The sequence below is a fragment of the Aegilops tauschii genome, chromosome 2, assembly GCF_002575655.3.
Source record: "Aegilops tauschii subsp. strangulata cultivar AL8/78 chromosome 2, Aet v6.0, whole genome shotgun sequence".
NCBI lineage: Eukaryota > Viridiplantae > Streptophyta > Magnoliopsida > Poales > Poaceae > Aegilops > Aegilops tauschii.
In genome coordinates, this window is record NC_053036.3 from 416,780,254 (window position 1) to 416,801,335 (window position 21,082).

The following is a 21,082-nucleotide window of genomic DNA, read 5'->3' on the forward strand; positions in this document are numbered from 1 at the left end:
TTTAAACCTGAGGACACACAGTCCCGGACACACAGTCCTCACCGTATTCTCCTTGAGCTAAGGTCACACATACCTCGCCCAATCACTCGTGGTAAGTCTTCAGGTGACTTCCAAACCTTCAAAAACTCGATCACTCAGCGATCCACAATTTCCTCTTGGATGCTCAGACCATGACGCCTAACCGTCTGGAAGATGCACAGTCTTCAAAGGTAACAAGCGTCGGATCCACGCAGGATCAATCTCTTCAGTGATGCTCAATCACTTTGGGTTTGTAGGTGTTTGGGTTTGGGTTTTCCTCACTTGATGATTTTCGCTCAAAGTCCTCGGAGGATGGGATGCTCTCAAATGACAAGTGCCGGTTTCTCTCGGAGCAGCCAGCCAGCTAGTGGTTGTAGGGGGCGGCTATTTATAGCCTAGGGAGCAGCCCGACATGATAAGACATAAATGCCCTTCAATGATATGACCGTCAGGTGGATAAGATATTTTGGGACAGCTGGCACATAGCACAGCAACGGTTGGAAATTCCTCAGGGCTATCATGTTCCTCACTTGTAGGCAATCCGCACTGGCGAATTCCTAACTCCTCAGTCAGAACAAATTCCTCAGAGACCAGAAGAACTTCGTCTCTGTCACTGAGGAAACTGACTGAGCTGCATGAGATTTCCAATGGCTTCACTCGAAGGGATTGGTAGGTGTAGGATTTTGAGATGAGCATCACTTGGAAATTTTTCCTTAGTATTTCCTCGACCCCCTTTAACAGTACGGTGTTTCCTATGACTCAAGAAAGAGAAAATAAAACTACGCAAATAAAAGTTTTCACGCTTCATGTTCCTCGTATGAATACCAAGTCTTCATGGTCACACCAATTTCTTCACTTTCAAAGTCTTTAGAAAGTCCTCAGAAATCCAAAGTCTTCAGTCGAAGACATTCATTTTTAGGGTTCGACTTTCTCTGTAAATATCAAACTCCTCATAGACTTATAGACCTGTGTACACTCACAAACGCATCAGTCCCTTGACCTATAAATCTTCAATACACCAAAATCACTAAGGGGCACTAGATGCACTTACAGAATCGATCACGGAGGGGCTCTACATCAACCTTGCTGCCCTTCTGATGATGTGCGAGTAGTTCACCATAGACCTACGGGTCCATAGCTAGTAGCGAGATGGCTTCTTATCTCTCTCTTTGATCTTCAGTACAATGTTATCCTCGATGTTCTTGGAGATCTATTCGATGTAATGACTTTTTGCGGTGTGTTTGTTGGGATCCGATAAATTGTGAGTTTATGATCAAATTATCCATGAATATTATTTGAGTTTTCTCTAAACTATTTTATGCATGATTGTTATAGCTTTGTATTTCTCTATGATCTATTAATTTGGTTTGGCCAACTAGATTGATTTTTCTTGAAATGGGAGAGGTGCTTTGTGCTAGGTTTGATCTTGCGGTGCCCAATCCTAGTGACAGAAGGTGACATGACACGTATTTGTATCGTTGCCATTAAGGGTAAAAATATGGGTTTATTCATGCGCGAGTTTACTTTGTCTACATCATGTCATCTTGCTAAGGCGTTACTCTGTTCTTTATGAACTTAATACTCTGGATGCATGTTGGATAGCGGTCGATGCGTGGAGTACTAGTAGTAGACGCAGGCAGGAGTCGGTCTACTTGTATCGAACGTGATGTCTATATACAGGATCATTGCCTTGGATATCGTCATGATTATTTGCTTTTCTATCAATTGCCAACAGTAATTTGTTTACCCACAATATGTTATTTTCAAGAGAGAAGCCTCAAGTCAAAACTATGGCTCCTGAGTCTACTTTTTATCATATATTAAAATCAAAAATACTTTTTTGTAATTTTTATTTATTTATTTTATTTTGTGTTTTAATTATCTATCTATCACTACGGGATTTGATCCTTGCAATTAACCGCTGAGGGATCGACAACCCCTTGATCGCGTTGGGTGCAAGTATTTGTTATTTTGTGTGTAGATACTGCTAACGAGGTGTTGCGTGGTTCCCCTACTGGATTGATAACATTGGTTCTTAACTGAGGGAAATACTTATCTCTACCATACTGCATCATCCTCTCCTCTTCGAGGAAATCCCAGCGCAACTCACAAGTAGCGTTAGATAAACAAAAACACAAAATAAAAATAAAGATAAATAAATTGCAGCAAGGTGTTTTTAGATTTTTATATATGATTAAAATAGACCTGGGGCCATAGTTTTCACTGCAGGATTCTCTCTTGAAAATATCATACGGTGGGTAAACAAATTAATGTTGGGCAATTGATAGAAAAGCGAATAATCATGAAGATATCCAAGGAAATGATCATGTATATAGGCATCACGTCCGAGACAAGTAAACTGACTCCTGCCTGCATCTACTACTATTACTCCACACATCGATCGCTATCCATCATGCATTTAGAGTATTAAGTTCATAAAGACCGGAGTAACGCTTTAAGCAAGATGACATGATGTAGACAAAGTAAACTCAATCAATATGAATAAACCCCATTGTTTTACCCTTAATAGTAACAATACAAATAGGTGTCTTGTCCCCTTCTGTCACTGGGATATAGATCATCGCAAGATTGAACCCATCACGAAGCACCTCTCCCATTGCAAGATAAATTAATGTAGTTGGCCAAACCAAATCAATAGATCGGAGAGAGAGACAAAGCTATAATAATCATGCATAAAAGAGCCAGAGAAGACTCAAGTAATATTCATGGATAATCTGATCATAAACTTCCAATTCATCAGATCCCAACAAACACACCGCAAAAAAGATTACATCAAATAGATCTCCAAGAACATCGAGGAGAACATTGTATTGAAGATCAAAGAGAGAAAAGAAGACAACTAGCTACTGGCTATGGACCAGTAGGTCTATGGTAAACTACTCACACATCATTGGAAGGGAAGCAAGGTTGACGTCGAGCCCCTTTGTGGTCGATTCCCCCTCATGCAGAGTGTCAGAAAAGGCCTCCAGATGAGATCTCACGAGAACAAAAACTTGCGGCGACGGAAAAAAATATATCGGGTGGCTCTCTAATGTATGGGGAATATTTTAGAATTTATAGAGGCATAATTAGGATATGACCCTAGAATGATTAAAAATGTCATTTAATAAGAAACTAGACTTATTATTTGTTTTGGACTGGACCGGGCCAGGGGAATGACCAAGTCTACTTCATCCCAGTTGAAATTCTGAGATCTCAAAGGCTCATTCGAATCGTATGGCATGTGTGTATGTTCAGTCCTACACTACTAGTTGAGTAGAAGAATCGACAACATATAAGGTGGTCTGTTTTGTTACTCCTTGTGTCATGAGAAAAGAGAGCACACCACCCCCTCAGTCACTCACTCACTCACTTCATTTCACGCCACACAACACACACCCGCTGTGTTTCGTTAATTGAGTTTGAGTTCGGCCTAATGGTATGCGCCTTGTTGGGAGAATTAATTTTTTGCATGTCAGTGCACCGCCTAACTCCGGATTTACATCTTAATAATTGAGTTGATTGTACCACATGTCAGTTGTGTCCCTTCACACTCTCCCCCTACATGTCCTCTCTATGTAAAGGTTACATATAATAATATAACAAATGACAACACACACACACTATTGAGCTCCTTGTACTGAGCTACTTCTTCAGTGAATCCATCCTGGTGACTGCATGCACAACCATACGGAAGTGAAGGCCTCCGAAACCACGTCCCTTCGTAGATTGCACCAGGTAAGGGGCATTATGGTTTTTGGGTAGCGTCTCGGCGCGACTGCTTGCTCAAGTTCGACTACATCATGAACGTCCGTCTGCATGCTTCCTTTACGGCGGACGACCACTTCATCTTCACCACCATGGTTGAGGACACTGTAGCACCGGAGTTTTTGGTGAACTTGTCTATTCCGAACCTCTCTCTGTTGACATGTGCCTTTGGTTCGTATGCGTATATGCTAGATGTTCCTAATCTGTAGTATGTGATTTGTCATGTTAGTAATCTTATGATAATGGTAAGGATAACTCCAACACCGTACATCAAAACACTCCTAAAAGTCTGAATGACACGGTCCACACTTTTTTCCATCCAATGTCATGCACCAAACCTCGCGGGGCGGTCCGGGCGTCTGAATTCCCCAATACCAGTATCAAGCCCGGGGGGAAGCTTGGGGAGGAAGCTCCTATCTCATGAATTTTGCTTCAAATAGGCTCATGACGTACACAGAGCCCCGACTGGGCCGGCCCATTGGCGTTCACGCCCGTTGCCCTTGTAGCGCAACAGAAAAAATTTAGAAAAAGGAATGCGGTGACCAGGAAACGAACTCCATACAGGACAGATTGTCTTAGCCAGTGGAGCTCATGACTATGTGCGACTAACTAGTGGCACAGAAGTATATGAACTAATTGCAGTGCGAGATCCGAACACCTTTTAAAAACCCGAAAATTTCTTCAAAATTATGAAGAATTTTTAAAATGAATATAATGTTTGGAAATCCAATTTTTTTTAACAATGCGAACAAAATTTGAAACTTTTTTTAAAAGGGATCAAGTTTTGAAAGTGCAAACATATTTTGGAATTTCGATCATTTTTGACAGTTCAAGTATTTTCTGAACAACGCGAACAAAATTTGATAATTGTAGCGACCAGACCTCAAATGGTCTGTGCTGCTGTGCACCAGTGTCATCCCTGGATCAGTAATGCTGACACGCACAGTACAAATGGAGGATTTATAACAGAGTAGCAATCACACACTTATTACATCGAATATCTCCAAAGAGATAAGTATGATAAACATGGCTTAAGGCCATCTAACAACGATAACAGCGGAAGACTTGGAAGATAAGTGAGTCCATCAACTCCAGCGGCATCACTGAGTATAAGACCACGACCTAAGGCACCTTACTCGTCGTCTGAAAAGTCTGCAACATGAAACGTTGCAGCCCGAAAACGGGTCAGCACATAGAATATGCTGGCAAAGTAACACATAGAGAGCAATGAACAATAATAATGCTATACTATATGCATATATGGCTGGTGGAAAGGCTCTATGGTTACGGTTTTGCGAAAAGCCAATTTTATCCTACTGCAAAGGAATAAATTTTATTTAACTATCATGGTGGTTGAAACATTGAGAAGGTACCTCCAACTCAATCCCAATTAAGTAACATCATTAACCCAACAAAATTAATTATAAGTATCACGGTGATGAGATTCAAATGATAATCCAGGTACTAGATACTCAAGTTGTCCATAACCGGGGACACGGCTAATCATGATTAGTTTGTACACTCTGCAGAGGTTTGTGCACTTTTCCCACAAGACTCGATCGCCTCCGCTTGATTCTCGCACTGCATGATGTTTGAGAAACGGATGACCGAGACACAGTCTTTCAGAAACAATCACTCTCTACTCTGGATGGACCGGTACACCTACTTCCCCCTACATCTGCTAGTCCACCTCTTCAAGAGATCTTGTAACCTACTCAGCTATGCTAGAGCCCATAATAGCTCGTGGCTGCACACGGAAGTTTCTAGCATGAATAATCTTATGATCCCTTTGAGCCTGGGTGGCGGACCTTATACATACAGACAACACTGGGTTCTCTAGGTGCCTCAATCCACCCAGATGTGAGTTTTAGTTGCCACCTTAAGTTGAACCATTATTAACAATCTCACATCTGTCATGAATATCTCTCAAACCCAATCCACGTCTACGCATAGCATGGCATTGATAAAAGCAACGTAGAAGTAACTCCCAAGGGTTTGATAAGAAAAACAGGTAATAGGTACTACCTCAACTACTTCCCAATACCCACAATTTAATCAGATCCTAATCATGCAATGTTTGAGGAATAGATCTAATGCAATAAAACTGGGTATGAACGGGGTATGATCAAAGTGTTACTTGCCTTGCTGATGATCCGCAAAACCTAACGAGTCGAAGTAACAAGCGGCACACTCCGGGTACTCTATCGCAAACAAACAAGCATACAATCAGTACTCAGCAAATGCACAGGTAAAACTCGAATGAAAGATCCAACCAGAAAGTTCAACTTAAGAACTCCGGTTTGCAAAAAGAATCAACTCGAAAGAAGCAACGAAAGTCAAACGGCGAAAGAAAGAAACTTCGTTTGCTAATCTGGATCTAGGTCAAATTTTACTGTAGCAAAAACTTGTTTGAATAGGTTAAACGGAAAGAGATTTTCGAGACGAAACTCTAGGCGCTTGAATCACCTGATTCCGATAAACGAGCGAGAAGTTAAACAGATTCGAAAATTCGATCAGAAATCGAATCTGAGAAAATAACGAGAAAATCCGACGAAAAAGAAAAAAAACGGACGAACGGTTAAATAACGGACGTTCGTTAACAGAGAAAAACCGACGAACGCGTTCGTTAAAACGAACGGTTCGGTGAACGCTCGCGAAATAAGAAAACCGAAAAAAACCGATCTAGGTTTTTTTTTAAACAAAAGGTTTTTTTTTACAGAAAACCGGTCAACAACGAAGACGGCCGGCGGCAGTACCTCGACGGGCGGGCTCCGGCGAGGGCTCCGGTGGCGGGGCTTGGGCGCGAGGGGTGCGGGGCTCGGGGGGGTGCTCCGGCGGCGAGGGGCGGCGGCTCCGGCGCTCCAGGCGGCGGCGGCGACGAGGCAAACGGCGGCGGCGGCGGGGCGAGATGCGGGCGGCGGCGGGGCTAACGGCGGCGGCGGTGAGAGGAAACGGAGAGGGGGGCTATTTATGGAAGGGGGGCTAGGGTGGCTTGGGGAAGGGGCATCCGAGGCGGCGGCGGCGTCGTGTCCGGGACGGACTCCGACGGCGGCGTCGTGGGGAGAGAGGAGAGGGGCGACGGGGCTCGGGCCGTCGGCTTGGGCTCGGCCCAGCCGGCGCGGGCGCGTGTTTTTTTTAAATAAGTTCCGCGGAAAATATTGCGTAGAAAAATAAATAAAAATCAGAAAAATATGAAATAAATTTTCCCGTCTAGTTAGAAAATCTAGAATAGGGTGAACATTTTTAAAATCAAAAATAAATATTTTGAAAACATGCAATTTTTTAATGCAATAAAAATTGCAAATAAAGTCCAAATAAATTTCAAATAATGATTTTAACATTTTTCCTCTAGTATTTCAATTGTTTTGGGGAAGTCATATTTTCTCCTCTCGTTTATTTAAAATTGAAATATTTTTCCGGAGAGAAGAATAATTAAAACCAAAATCCTCGTTGGAAAAATCAAATTTGAAAATACGAGAAAATCCCCAACTCTATCCGAGGGTCCTTGAGTTGCTTAGGATTTATCGAGGATTTGTCAAAATGCAATAAAACATGATATGCAAATGATGATCTATGTATAACATTCCAAATTGAAAATTGGGGATGTTACAAACCTACCCCCCTTAAGATGAATCTCTCCCTCGAGATTCGGGTTGGCTAGAAAACAGGTGGGAGTGGTTTTTTCGTAGATCTTCCTCTTGCTCCCAGGTGGCTTCATCTTCTGTGTGGTGACTCCACTGAACTTTGCAAAACTTGATAACCTTGCTGCGGGTAACTCGGCTGGCATACTCGAGAATCTTAACGGGTTTCTCCTCATAAGTCAAATCACTTTCCAACTGAATCGCTTCCAGTGGCACAGTATCTCTTAGTGGTATCTCAGCCATTTCTGCGTGGCACTTCTTCAACTGCGAAACATGAAATACATCATGTACTCCAGACAATCCTTCGGGCAATTCCAGCTTATAGGCAACTTCTCCCATACGTTCCAACACTCTGTATGGTCTGATAAAACGTGGCGCTAACTTTCCCTTAACTCCAAAGCGCTTTACTCCTCGAAGTGGTGATACTCGAAGATACACTCTGTCTCCGACTTCGTGAATTGTCTCCTTGCGTTTAGAATCAGCATAACTCTTCTGCCTGGACTGGGCTACCTTGAGCCTATCGCGAATCAACTTCACTTTCTGTTCAGACTCCTTAATCAAATCTGGTCCAAACAACTGACGGTCTCCAACTTCGTCCCATAACAACGGTGTTCTACACCTCCTTCCGTACAAAGCTTCGAAAGGGGCCATCTTCAAACTAGTTTGATAACTGTTGTTATACGAAAACTCAGCATATGGCAAATTGTCGTCCCAACTAGATCCATAATCTAGTGCACATGCTCTCAACATGTCCTCCAAAATCTGGTTGACTCTCTCGGTCTGTCCATCTGTCTGCGGGTGAAATGCTGTACTAAATTCCAGCCTGGTTCCCAATGTTTCATGTAGCTGCTTCCAAAACTTCGAGGTAAATTGGGTTCCTCTGTCTGATACAATGGTCCTCGGAACTCCATGCAAACATACTATCCTGGTCATGTATATCTTTGCCAACTTAGCACTGGTGTAAGTGGTCTTTACTGGAATGAAATGAGCCACTTTCGTCAAACGGTCGACTACAACCCATATCGAGTCATAGCCTGAACGAGTCCTGGGTAATCCTGTGATAAAATCCATGCCTATTTTATCCCACTTCCATTCGGGTATCGGCAATGGTTGCAGCAATCCTGCTGGCTTCTGATGCTCTGCCTTCACTCTCTGACATACATCACAAACTGCTACAAACTCCGCAATATCCTTCTTCATTCCGGTCCACCAGAATGTATTCTTCAAATCCAAATACATCTTGGTATTCCCTGGGTGAATCGAGTATGGTGAATCATGGGCTTCTTGCAAAATCAACTTCCTGATCTCCGGATCATTTGGCACATATACGCGGTCCTCAAACCATAAGGTATCGTGCTCATCCTCACGAAATCCCTTGGCTTTTCCTTTGCTCATCTTCTCTTTTATCTCTTCAATCTCCTTGTCTGTCTTCTGAGCTTCTCTGATCCTTTCCATCAAGGTAGACTGAATCTCCAATGCCGCTAAATAGCCTCTAGGGACTATTTCCAAACATAGCTCACGTAGGTCCTCGGCTAACTCCTGAGGTAACTCTCCTGTCACGAGGGTGTTGACATGACTCTTGCGGCTCAACGCGTCTGCTACTACGTTAGCCTTTCCAGGGTGATAATGCAATCTCATATCGTAGTCTTTTATGAGCTCCAACCATCTCCTCTGTCTGATATTTAATTCCTTCTGCGTGAAAATGTACTTCAAACTCTTGTGATCCGTATACACCTCACAATGGTTTCCGATGAGAAAATGTCTCCATGTCTTCAATGCATGCACCACTGCTGCTAATTCCAAATCATGCGTAGCATAATTCTTCTCATGGGGTTTAAGTTGTCGTGAAGCATACGAAACAACTCTTCCTTCCTGCATAAGCACTGCTCCAAGTCCTCGACGAGAAGCGTCGCAATAAACTTCATAGTCCTTGCGTTGATCTGGCAGAATCAACACTGGTGATGTAACCAATCGTTTCTTCATCTCTTGGAAACTAGCTTCACATTCCTCAGTCCAATCGAATTTGGTGTCCTTCTTCAATAGCTCAGTCATGGGCTTAGCAATCCTTGAGAAATTCTTGATAAATCTCCGGTAGTATCCTGCAAGTCCAAGAAAACTCCGGATTTCTCCAACTGTCGTGGGTGATTCCCAACTTGTCACTGTGTCAACCTTGGCAGGGTCTACTGCTATTCCTTCTCCAGAAATAACATGTCCAAGGAATCCAACTTCCTTCAGCCAAAACTCACACTTACTGAACTTGGCATACAACTGATGTTCTCTGAGCTTCTCAAGTACCAATCGCAAATGCTCCTCATGCTCTTCTTCATCCTTGGAAAAGATTAAAATATCATCAATGAACACCACGACGAACTTATCCAAAAACTCCATAAACACTTTGTTCATCAGGTTCATGAAATAGGCCGGTGCGTTAGTCAGTCCAAATGACATAACGGTATACTCATACAATCCATATCTGGTGGTAAATGCCGTCTTAGGTATATCCTGCTCTCGAATCTTTAACTGATGGTATCCTGATCGTAGATCGATCTTGGAAAATACTTTAGCTCCTTGCAAGCGGTCAAACAAATCATTGATCATCGGCAGTGGGTACTTGTTTTTGATGGTCACTTCATTCAATCCTCGGTAATCAACAACCATCCTTAGTGATCCATCTTTCTTCTCCACCAGAAGTACTGGTGATCCCCAAGGTGACGAACTTGGGCGAATATAGCCTTTATCCAGTAACTCCTTGATCTGCTTCTTAATTTCTTTCAGATCCTTTGCGGGCATCCTGTACGGTCTCTTAGATATTGGCCCTGTGCCTGGCAAAAGTTCAATCAAGAACTCAATGTCTCTATCTGGTGGCATGCCTGGTAACTCTTCTGGAAATACATCCGGATAATCCTTCACCACTGGTACTTCCTCCTGTACAACTCCTGATAAGGAATTCACTTGAGTCCTCTTCGGCATATGCCTGGATACATACTTGATCCTTTTTCCTTCCGGGGTGGTAAGCAAAATAGTCTTGCTGGCACAATCGATGTTTCCTCCATACAACGATAGCCAATCCATTCCCAAGATCACATCCAAACCTTGTGGTTCCAAAACAATGAGGTCTGAGGGGAAAACATGCCTACCAATGGCCAACGGTATCTGAAAACATCCTTGGGTGGCCATATACTCTGCTCCTGGCGAGGTTACTAACATGGGGCTTTTGAGGATTTGGGTGGACATCTTAAACTTGTTTACGAATCCCCTTGATATGTATGAATGCGATGCACCAGTATCGAAAAGAACAGTTGCAGTAAATGACTTAACCAAAAACTTACCTATTACTGCATCAGGCTGAGCTTCAATCTCCTCCACGCTCACGTGGTTCACATGTCCTTTGTTGAACAGGTTCGGCTTCTTCCCAGAGCTTCCATTGCCATTTCCATTTTGGGCTTCGGGACAATCGGTAGCGTAATGACCCGTCTTCTGGCACTTGAAACAAGTAATGTGACTTAGATCCCTCTTGGTTGGGGTAGATGGGTTGGTGCGGTTCTGTCCGTTTCCTCCTCCATTCCCATTACCATTCTTGGAGCCATTATGGTTGTGCGAGCTACCTCCTCCATGGGTATGCTGAAACTGTCCTCCCGGCTTCGGCGTAAAACGGGGCTTCTGCTGGGCTCCAGAATTGTACTTCCCTTGTCCATACTTCCTCTTACGGTTTTCAATCTGCTGTTGCTTCCCTTCAATCATGAGAGGTCTATCTACCAGCTCCTGGTAGTTGTTGAAAGTTGCTACCATCAACTGCATACTCAGCTCATCATTCAATCCTTCCAGAAACTTCTCCTGCTTGGCTGCATCCGTAGCAACGTCATCTGGTGCATAACGTGCTAACTTACTGAAATCTTCCACATACTGGCCTACGGTGCGTCCTCCTTGGCGTAGGTTGCGAAACTCACGCTTCTTCATAGCCATAGCTCCTGCTGAAACATGAGCTGTACGAAAAGCTTGCTGAAACTGGTCCCATGTGACAGTGTCAATAGGGTGCGTGGCTGTATAATTCTCCCACCATGATGCTGCGGGTCCATCAAGCTGATGTGCGGCAAAACACACTCTTTCCGCATCTGTGCATCCTGCAGTGGTCAACTCCCTTCCAACTTTGCGGAGCCAATCATCTGCTACAATCGGCTCGGTGCTACTGGAAAACACCGGCGGGTTTAGCCTTAAGAAACGGGCTAAGTGATCAACAGGTGGTGGTGGCGGTGGGTTGTTGTTGTTGTTGCCTTGGTTCTGAACTAACACTTGCATCAAGGCATTCTGTTGCTGAATCAACTGGGTGATCTCTGGCGGAAAAACAAATCCGGTGTCGCGTCTCGGAGGCATCTGATAGGTTTAGAAAAGATGAGAATTAAGAATAGAATGAGGTCTAGAGGGAAAACACTACCCATATGCTCATGAGACAAATTCAATCAATATCACTCAATCAATCCAAACAAGGCAAAATAATCGATCTAACTAGCGTTACAAAGTGCTTGAGCTATACTACTAAATGGGGGAAAAACTACTACTGATATGGTGGTCTACTAAAAATTCTGATCCGTTGAAGACTCCATGATGTCTGTTCCAGCTTCATCAATCCATTCGTCTTCACTTGGTTCCGAGTCGGTGTCGTCGATGATGATGTAGTTATCCGGACAAGTGCATTCGTCGACTTCTGCTTTTGGCACTGGATTTCCCACGAATGCTCCAATCTTATTCTCCAGGTCGTCAATCTTCCCGACTAGTGCGTTGATTTCCTCCAAATAATCTTCGCGTGTAGCCTTGAGTTCTTCTTGGAGTTCCTTGATCTTCGTGAATGCCTTCTTCAGTTCTTCCTTGTCCGTGCACAACTGATTCTCCTGGCGTCGAATATGTTGGTTCTGCTCCTGGATGAAAGCTGCAATTGATCCATCCTTCTTGGTCTTGATCATCTCCCATTGCGCGTCTCGACGTCCACAAATTTGGTAAATTGTATCCTTAAGCTCCTGGTGATAGACTTCTCCAATGCGTCCCATGGCGATGTGTGCGGCCATGCTCTTCCCTAAACTCCAAGTTGGTGCTTCGAAAACCAATCTCATGGCACTAAACATCCTTCCTGGAATGATAACTTGAATCTTCCAGCTCTCCTCTTCAGGTAATGTGGCGTTGTAGGTTCCGGTGACGCTTGGTATTCCTATGTTCAAGTACTTGGTGACTTCCTTCAAGTGTCGTCCAAACGGCGTATCTTCATCTGGTTGCATGAACTTGCTCCTTGCATTCGCCATTCCTAAAAGAGTAGAAAGTGGAGAGGGGTCAGAAATGAGAAGAGAGAAGTTTTCTAGGGCTTAAGCTTAGTGGTCGTGTCCTATAGTCAGCGTGTGCTCTGATACCAACTTTGTAGCGACCAGACCTCAAATGGTCTGTGCTGCTGTGCACCAGTGTCATCCCTGGATCAGTAATGCTGACACGCACAGTACAAATGGAGGATTTATAACAGAGTAGCAATCACACACTTATTACATCGAATATCTCCAAAGAGATAAGTATGATAAACATGGCTTAAGGCCATCTAACAACGATAACAGCGGAAGACTTGGAAGATAAGTGAGTCCATCAACTCCAGCGGCATCACTGAGTATAAGACCACGACCTAAGGCACCTTACTCGTCGTCTGAAAAGTCTGCAACATGAAACGTTGCAGCCCGAAAACGGGTCAGCACATAGAATATGCTGGCAAAGTAACACATAGAGAGCAATGAACAATAATAATGCTATACTATATGCATATATGGCTGGTGGAAAGGCTCTATGGTTACGGTTTTGCGAAAAGCCAATTTTATCCTACTGCAAAGGAATAAATTTTATTTAACTATCATGGTGGTTGAAACATTGAGAAGGTACCTCCAACTCAATCCCAATTAAGTAACATCATTAACCCAACAAAATTAATTATAAGTATCACGGTGATGAGATTCAAATGATAATCCAGGTACTAGATACTCAAGTTGTCCATAACCGGGGACACGGCTAATCATAATTAGTTTGTACACTCTGCAGAGGTTTGTGCACTTTTTCCACAAGACTCGATCGCCTCCGCTTGATTCTCGCACTGCATGATGTTTGAGAAACGGATGACCGAGACACAGTCTTTCAGAAACAATCACTCTCTACTCTGGATGGACCGGTACACCTACTTTCCCCTACATCTGCTAGTCCACCTCTTCAAGAGATCTTGTAACCTACTCAGCTATGCTAGAGCCCATAATAGCTCGTGGCTGCACACGGAAGTTTCTAGCATGAATAATCTTATGATCCCTTTGAGCCTGGGTGGCGGACCTTATACATACAGACAACACTGGGTTCTCTAGGTGCCTCAATCCACCCAGATGTGAGTTTTAGTTGCCACCTTAAGTTGAACCATTATTAACAATCTCACATCTGTCATGAATATCTCTCAAACCCAATCCACGTCTACGCATAGCATGGCATTGATAAAAGCAACGTAGAAGTAACTCCCAAGGGTTTGATAAGAAAAACAGGTAATAGGTACTACCTCAACTACTTCCCAATACCCACAATTTAATCAGATCCTAATCATGCAATGTTTGAGGAATAGATCTAATGCAATAAAACTGGGTATGAACGGGGTATGATCAAAGTGTTACTTGCCTTGCTGATGATCCGCAAAACCTAACGAGTCGAAGTAACAAGCGGCACACTCCGGGTACTCTATCGCAAACAAACAAGCATACAATCAGTACTCAGCAAATGCACAGGTAAAACTCGAATGAAAGATCCAACCAGAAAGTTCAACTTAAGAACTCCGGTTTGCAAAAAGAATCAACTCGAAAGAAGCAACGAAAGTCAAACGGCGAAAGAAAGAAACTTCGTTTGCTAATCTGGATCTAGGTCAAATTTTACTGTAGCAAAAACTTGTTTGAATAGGTTAAACGGAAAGAGATTTTCGAGACGAAACTCTAGGCGCTTGAATCACCTGATTCCGATAAACGAGCGAGAAGTTAAACAGATTCGAAAATTCGATCAGAAATCGAATCTGAGAAAATAACGAGAAAATCCGACGAAAAAAAAAGAAACGGACGAACGGTTAAATAACGGACGTTCGTTAACCGAGAAAAACCGACGAACGCGTTCGTTAAAACGAACGGTTCGGTGAACGCTCGCGAAATAAGAAAACCGAAAAAACCCGATCTAGGTTTTTTTTTAAACAAAAGGTTTTTTTTTACAGAAAACCGGTCAACAACGAAGACGGCCGGCGGCAGTACCTCGACGGGCGGGCTCCGGCGAGGCCTCCGGTGGCGGGGCTCGGGCGCGAGGGGTGCGGGGCTCGGGGGGGGGGTGCTCCGGCGGCGAGGGGCGGCGGCTCCGGCGCTCCAGGCGGCGGCGGCGACGAGGCAAACGACGGCGGCGGCGGGGCGAGATGCGGGCGGCGGCGGGGCTAACGGCAGCGGCGGTGAGAGGAAACGGAGAGGGGGGGCTATTTATGGAAGGGGGGGGCTAGGGAGGCTTGGGGAAGGGGCATCCGAGGCGGCGGCGGCGTCGTGGGGAGAGAGGAGAGGGGCGACGGGGCTCGGGCCGTCGGCTTGGGCTCGGCCCAGCCGGCGCGGGCGCGTGTTTTTTTCTTAAAATAAGTTCCGCGGAAAATATTGCGTAGAAAAATAAATAAAAATCATAAAAATATGAAATAAAATTTTCCCGTCTAGTTAGAAAATCTAGAATAGGGTGAACATTTTTAAAATCAAAAATAAATATTTGAAAACATGCAATATTTTTAATGCAATAAAAATTGCAAATAAAGTCCAAATAAATTTCAAATAATGATTTTAACATTTTTCCTCCAGTATTTCAATTGTTTTGGGGAAGTCATATTTTCTCCTCTCGTTTATTTAAATTGAAATATTTTTCCGGAGAGAAAAATAATTAAAACCAAAATCCTCGTTGGAAAAATCAAATTTGAAAATACGAGAAAATCCCCAACTCTCTCCGAGGGTCCTTGAGTTGCTTAGGATTTATCGAGGATTTGTCAAAATGCAATAAAACATGATATGCAAATGATGATCTATGTATAACATTCCAAATTGAAAATTTGGGATGTTACAATAATCGAGAACATTTTTGGAAATTGTGAACAAAATTTGGAAAGGGCAAACTTTTTTCCAAATTGTTTTTTTAAATCACGAACATGTTTTGAATTTATGAACAAAAATTGAAAATAGGAACATTTTTAAACTTTTGAACAATTTTTGAAAAGTGGCAACATTTTTTAGATTCCCACTTAAAAAAACAATTTTTTTTGAATTTGTGATTTGTTTGAAAACATAAACATTTTTTTGAAGTTCTAAACTGTTTATGATAGCACAACTTTTTTAAAAAAATTACATTTTTTTAATAGCTCGAACATTTTTTTAAAACACGAACATTTAAAAAGAAAAATAAAAGTTAAAAAAAATAAAAATAAAAAAAAGAAACACAAAAAAGACTCCTAGAAGGTTTTCAAAACCAGGAAAAACCCAAAACCGGAAACCCTAAAAGGCTGGCAGAGATCATCGGTCAATCACAAATTTTATGCGAAAACACAGCGACTCGACGCAGAATGAATCATATAGGATATTCGGTTGGGTAGTCTGGAAGCCCGCTGGCTCACTTGTTAGTATCTTTCCGTACCCCATGTATTTTTTTCATCTAAGTCCACATGGCCCACCCTACTATCCGAATTTGATGCTTATTTGACGTCTATGGTTAGATGACCGTCTCTCATATCATTGTCCATGGATACGTCCAAACGTGTCCACGCACATTTGATGTGCCCAACTTTCCGTCAATGATGTAGGTTATGCTTAACTGAATTTTATATTTGTTTATTTAAGTCCGCAAACTTTAGTTTCCGTAGACATCGTGTAAATACGTGTCTCAAAAAGAAAAAAAGAACGGTTGTGTGTACGTACGCGTTTCCGTGCGTATATCGCGCCCCGCTTCTGGAATTTTCCGGTGTGGGTCACGGAGGAACCCAAAACCTCCTCTTGTCGCCACATGAAGCGCGACTTCCTTTTCAGCTAAAAGAAAAGAGAGAAGCGCACACACGACACGATACGCAACACGCGAGAAAGGGGTGACGAGACCAGCTGGCGCCGGTTGCCGCTTGGCTCAGCGAGCTGAGCCAACAAGCCTGGCAGTGCCAGGTAGGTAGGTGCTCGCTCGCTCGTACTCCCGCCGTCATCAACCCGTCCCACCCGCCTACACCAGGCGAGCCCTACCAATCTCTTCCTCCCCGCCCCCGCCCCGCCCCGCCTCCATTCCCACGCGCGCAGGCACTTCGCGACGCCACCGCCCGCAGCCCGCACCAAAAGCGAAACACAAGCACTCCCCATCGCCGTCCCGGTCTCCGCCTCATCGCCCGCCGCGATTTCCGCCCTCCCGCCGCAGCAGGCCGCCCGCCCCCTCCGCCGTGCGCGCGCCAGGTGACCGTTGCCTCCCGCCTCCCTCCTCCCCCCTCTCGCGGAGATAGATACGCTGCCGCACGCACTCCTCTTGTCCTTTTCCGTCCTCCCTCCTTTTGCACGTCGTCACGGCTTTCGGGGGCTCCGAGGAAGGAACGAGCCGTCGCTGGTCCCAATTCCTTCGTCCTCTCTTCTCGCGTGTCGATTGATTTGGTGGATTTCATGTCTGCCGCCATTTGTTTCTCCGGTGGGACTTTTACTGATGGGAACGGCCGCGGCCAGATCTGTTCTAGTCAGCCACCGGGAGAATTTCAGGTTTTTGCGGGGGCTAGGATCGAGGAGGGGATTTCCGTTTTTGGAGTATCTGAGGTTCTCGATTTGGGGTGTTCTGACTTCTGAATTGAGATGGTATGGTATAGGGGCTCTGAACCCTGTATCCCTCCGGATAAAAGGCATCATCTTACTCTTTGGGGTGTTCTTTCTTCTCTCTGCCCATGTCCTTTCAGTTTGACAAGATAGACTGTCACAGGCTATGCATGTTTTTCTTGTTCTGGCTACTTCCTTGATTGCTAGGGGAAGGTTCATGCGTCGTGTCCTACATCTTTCTCAGTAAATTTCGTCTTGCCATGCAACAAAAGTTGCTGTCCGTTTCAGTGGGGGAAACGGCATGGTTAAATCCAAGGGAGGTACAGCGTGCTCTTCATTAAGCACTTTTGTCCAGAGTAGTTGTCTCTCAGTTTATGTACAAGCTGCAAGTTTGAAGTCAACTAGTCTACCCTTGCACCTGTATTTTGAACGATTTGTGATCTTATTGCCATCCAGTGTTAGCTACTACCTCTGTCCCAAATTACAAGATGTTTTTGGTAAGCTAAATAGCCTACCAAAAACGTCTTATAATTTGGCACAGAGGAAGTACCATTTAACATCTGACCGAATGCACAATTAATTATGGGAGGTTCTGTTGTTAACGCTCTTCAAATATGTCAAGATTTCATAGTACTTGTGCCTAGAATACCAAAAAACTGAGAGAAAAAGGGACGTGTTTGACAGTGGTTGCCTTTTTTTATCCAGAATTTTGCTTATTTATTCATAAGAGAACAACATGGGTTTATTGTCACGGTTCCTTGTTTGTTAGTTCATCTTGAGTTTAGATTGTGCCTCCATGAGCAATTTGACATGGCATAAATGGACGATGTTGTCCATCACATTCCCCTGGGGCTCTTCCCTGTTGTTAGTGGAATGTGTTTAGATTGCATTGTAACTGGTGCTAGCTGACTTTGGTGGATGTACCATAGTCTGCATGTAATCATGAATCATCATACCTGATAGCGACAGAGGTAGTTAAACTAAAACCACTTATTTCACTCAAGCTAGCAAACTTAGCATCTGCGGGGGTATCAGTGGGTCAAAAGGTTAGGACTTAGGGGTATCATTTGCGCATGCTCCTGCTCTCAGTTATTGGAGGCATTTCTGTTATGTCCCTTTGTTGGAAAGATACACAGATTCGTCTTTTCGCATGCAACTGGTTAAGTTCATGCCAAACAAATGTTTATTATCTGAATTTGAACTGACATATTGTGTTATTTTTGTAGTTCGAAGATTGGCGAACACAATTCATTTTATCAGTCCGGCCTATGCTTGATGTCAACTGCAAGAGATGTTGTTTAGTGTTGAGGAGGCTGGTTAGCTTTGGATCATAAATTCTCACCAGAAACAACACAGTTATGGACCGTGCAGACACCTCAGGGTTTGTCAGTGGTGGTTGCTTTGGTACTACGCTCCTGCTGATTTTCTTCCATTTTGTCTATTCGACCATCAGTGTCTGAAAGATTATCCAGCCCCTGTTTCTTCAGCTCCCCAGTAATCCTGATATTATTTGCTCTGACCCAGCTGTCATAGTGTTAAGCTGTGATGGATAACAGCTTTGTGGATACCCCAAACCAACATCTGATGAATGACCCCTTTGTCTTAATGGCACAATCAGCTCCAAGCTACACCCTGAACAACTTGACCAAAAGCGCAGTTCGCATGGATTGCGTCGGCTCAGCAATGGCTAATTGTGGTCATGGTGATGAAAGTACACAAAGCATGAATAACATCACAAGAGATGATGGTTGCAGGCTTGTTCTTGGGTTGGGTCCAACACCTGATTTTTACTCGACAGATTATCCGCCCACTGGTGTATATAAGTCAAAAGAATCTCAGACTTTGTCTGGCCAAAGTTTCTCTTTCACTGACCCAGGGGTGCTGAGGCTTGGCCTGCAGACAGATGGTGCAGAAACAATTCAGCCTCTGCAAACACAAAATGAAACAGTTCATTCTTTTGCTGTTGTTGACGAGGCTTCAACATCTGCTGCTGTAAGGAGCATGGGTGGCTACATGCCATCCCTACTCTTTGCTCCCCGCTCCAGTTCTTCTGCTGCCAATGAGACACAATTACAAAGCAGAGATTCACTAAACTCCACACACTACAACAGCAATAATACTCAGCATATTCAACATCTTCAGCTCAGCCCTGAACCTTCTGCTACGACAGAGACTTCGTTTGGTGTGAGCTCTGATGTGGTCACTGGAGCAACCACATCAGAACAACGGAGTCATCCCCGTCATCCTAAGAAGTGCAGGTTCAAGGGGTGCTCCAAAGGTGGCAGAGGCTCATCAGGGCTGTGTATTGCTCATGGAGGCGGGCAAAGATGCCATAAGCCTGGGTGCCATAAAGGAGCTGAGAGCAGCACTGCGTATTGCAAGGCCCATGGCGGAGGACGGCGGTGTGAGGAGCTTGGTTGCACCAAGAGTGCCGAGGGAAAGACAGATTATTGTATTGCTCATGGTGGAGGCCGCCGTTGTGAATATCCTGATTGTCCTAAAGCTGCACGAGGTAAGTCTGGACGGTGCATAAAGCATGGTGGTGGGAAGAGGTGTGCAATGGAAGGTTGCATTCGGAGTGCTGAGGGGAAGGCTGGACTCTGCATTTCTCATGGTGGTGGACGCCGGTGCCAGTATCCGGACTGTGCCAAGGGGGCTCAGGGCAGCACATTATACTGCAAAGCGCATGGTGGCGGCAAGAGGTGCGTGTTTGATGGGTGCAGCAGAGGTGCAGAGGGGAGCACACCTCTGTGCAAAGCCCATGGTGGTGGGAAGAGATGCATGTTTGAAGGAGGTGGTGTCTGCCCAAAGAGTGTACATGGTGGGACTGAATTCTGTGTGGCACATGGAGGTGGGAAGCGCTGTGCAGCACCTGGCTGCACCAAGAGCGCCCGCGGCCGCACTGACTGTTGTGTGAAGCATGGTGGTGGTAAGCGTTGCAGGATTGACAATTGTGGTAAGAGTGCTCAAGGTAGTACGGACTTCTGCAAAGCCCATGGTGGAGGCAAACGTTGCACATGGGGATCCGGTTGTGAGAAGTTCGCCCGTGGCAAGAGCGGCCTGTGTGCCGCACATGGAACCTTGGTGGCCAGGCAGCAAGAACATGGAATGGTGAAGAGTGGAGGGAGCATGATCGGACCAGGCCTCTTCAGTGGCATTGTGGCATCATCAACCACCGCTGCAAGTAGCATGACAAATGAGCACTCCTCATCGGGCATCAGCACAGCATCAGATAGTGACGGCACAGTGAGGAGCCAAGCGATGATACCTCCGCAGCTGCTTGTGCCTCGCTCCATGATGCCCTCGTCGTCGTCGGAGCCTACTGTGCATGGGGGCAGAGAAGCAGGCTGTCCTGTTCCTGAGGGAAGGGTGCACGGTGGCGGCCTACTGTCACTCCTCGGTGGCAGCTTCAGGAACGCCAATATAGATAAGCTCTGAAGTGTTTTCTCCTCCTGCAAATTCTGTCAGTTTGGTTGTACATAAAAGGCACCGTGTTGCCTATTGAATTTTATGCTTCTTCTGTTTGCTTGATAAACATTTCATGGATGTTTAGTCAGTCCATTGTACATGTTGTCCGGCAATTCTTCTGATCTGCATTCGACATGCCGGTCTAGTCAGTCGTAGTTACTGCCAATAAACCGTGTGTATTTGATATACTGTTTCTTATTTGCTTGTGGATTATTATTCCTAAGAAATTCGGTGCGCCGTCGCTAGGCAGGGTTTTGTAAAATTGAATTTTGGCTTAGTATGTTCGATTATTATTTTTTGAAATGTTGGGACGTCAAGGTACTAGTCCTTTGCAGTTCTGTAACGATGAAATGTTATCTC

General features: G+C 44.5%; 1 protein-coding gene across 1 annotated transcript; it reads left to right on the top strand.

Annotated features, from left to right (window-relative positions):
• Nucleotides 1-16,558: 16,558 nt before the first annotated feature.
• On the top strand, nt 16,559-20,949 carry LOC109731781 (uncharacterized). Its single transcript, XM_020290953.4, has 2 exons — nt 16,559-16,909; nt 18,481-20,949. Exon 2 carries the CDS (start codon nt 18,800-18,802, stop codon nt 20,690-20,692), a length of 1,893 nt encoding a protein of 630 aa, XP_020146542.1. The 5' UTR covers nt 16,559-16,909; nt 18,481-18,799; the 3' UTR covers nt 20,693-20,949.
• The last annotated feature ends 133 nt before the right edge of the window (nt 20,950-21,082 follow it).

Coding starts and splice junctions, on each gene's coding strand:
- LOC109731781 (XM_020290953.4), top strand. CDS start 18,800: ATGGATAACAGCTTTGTGGATACCCCAAACCAACATCTGATGAATGAC.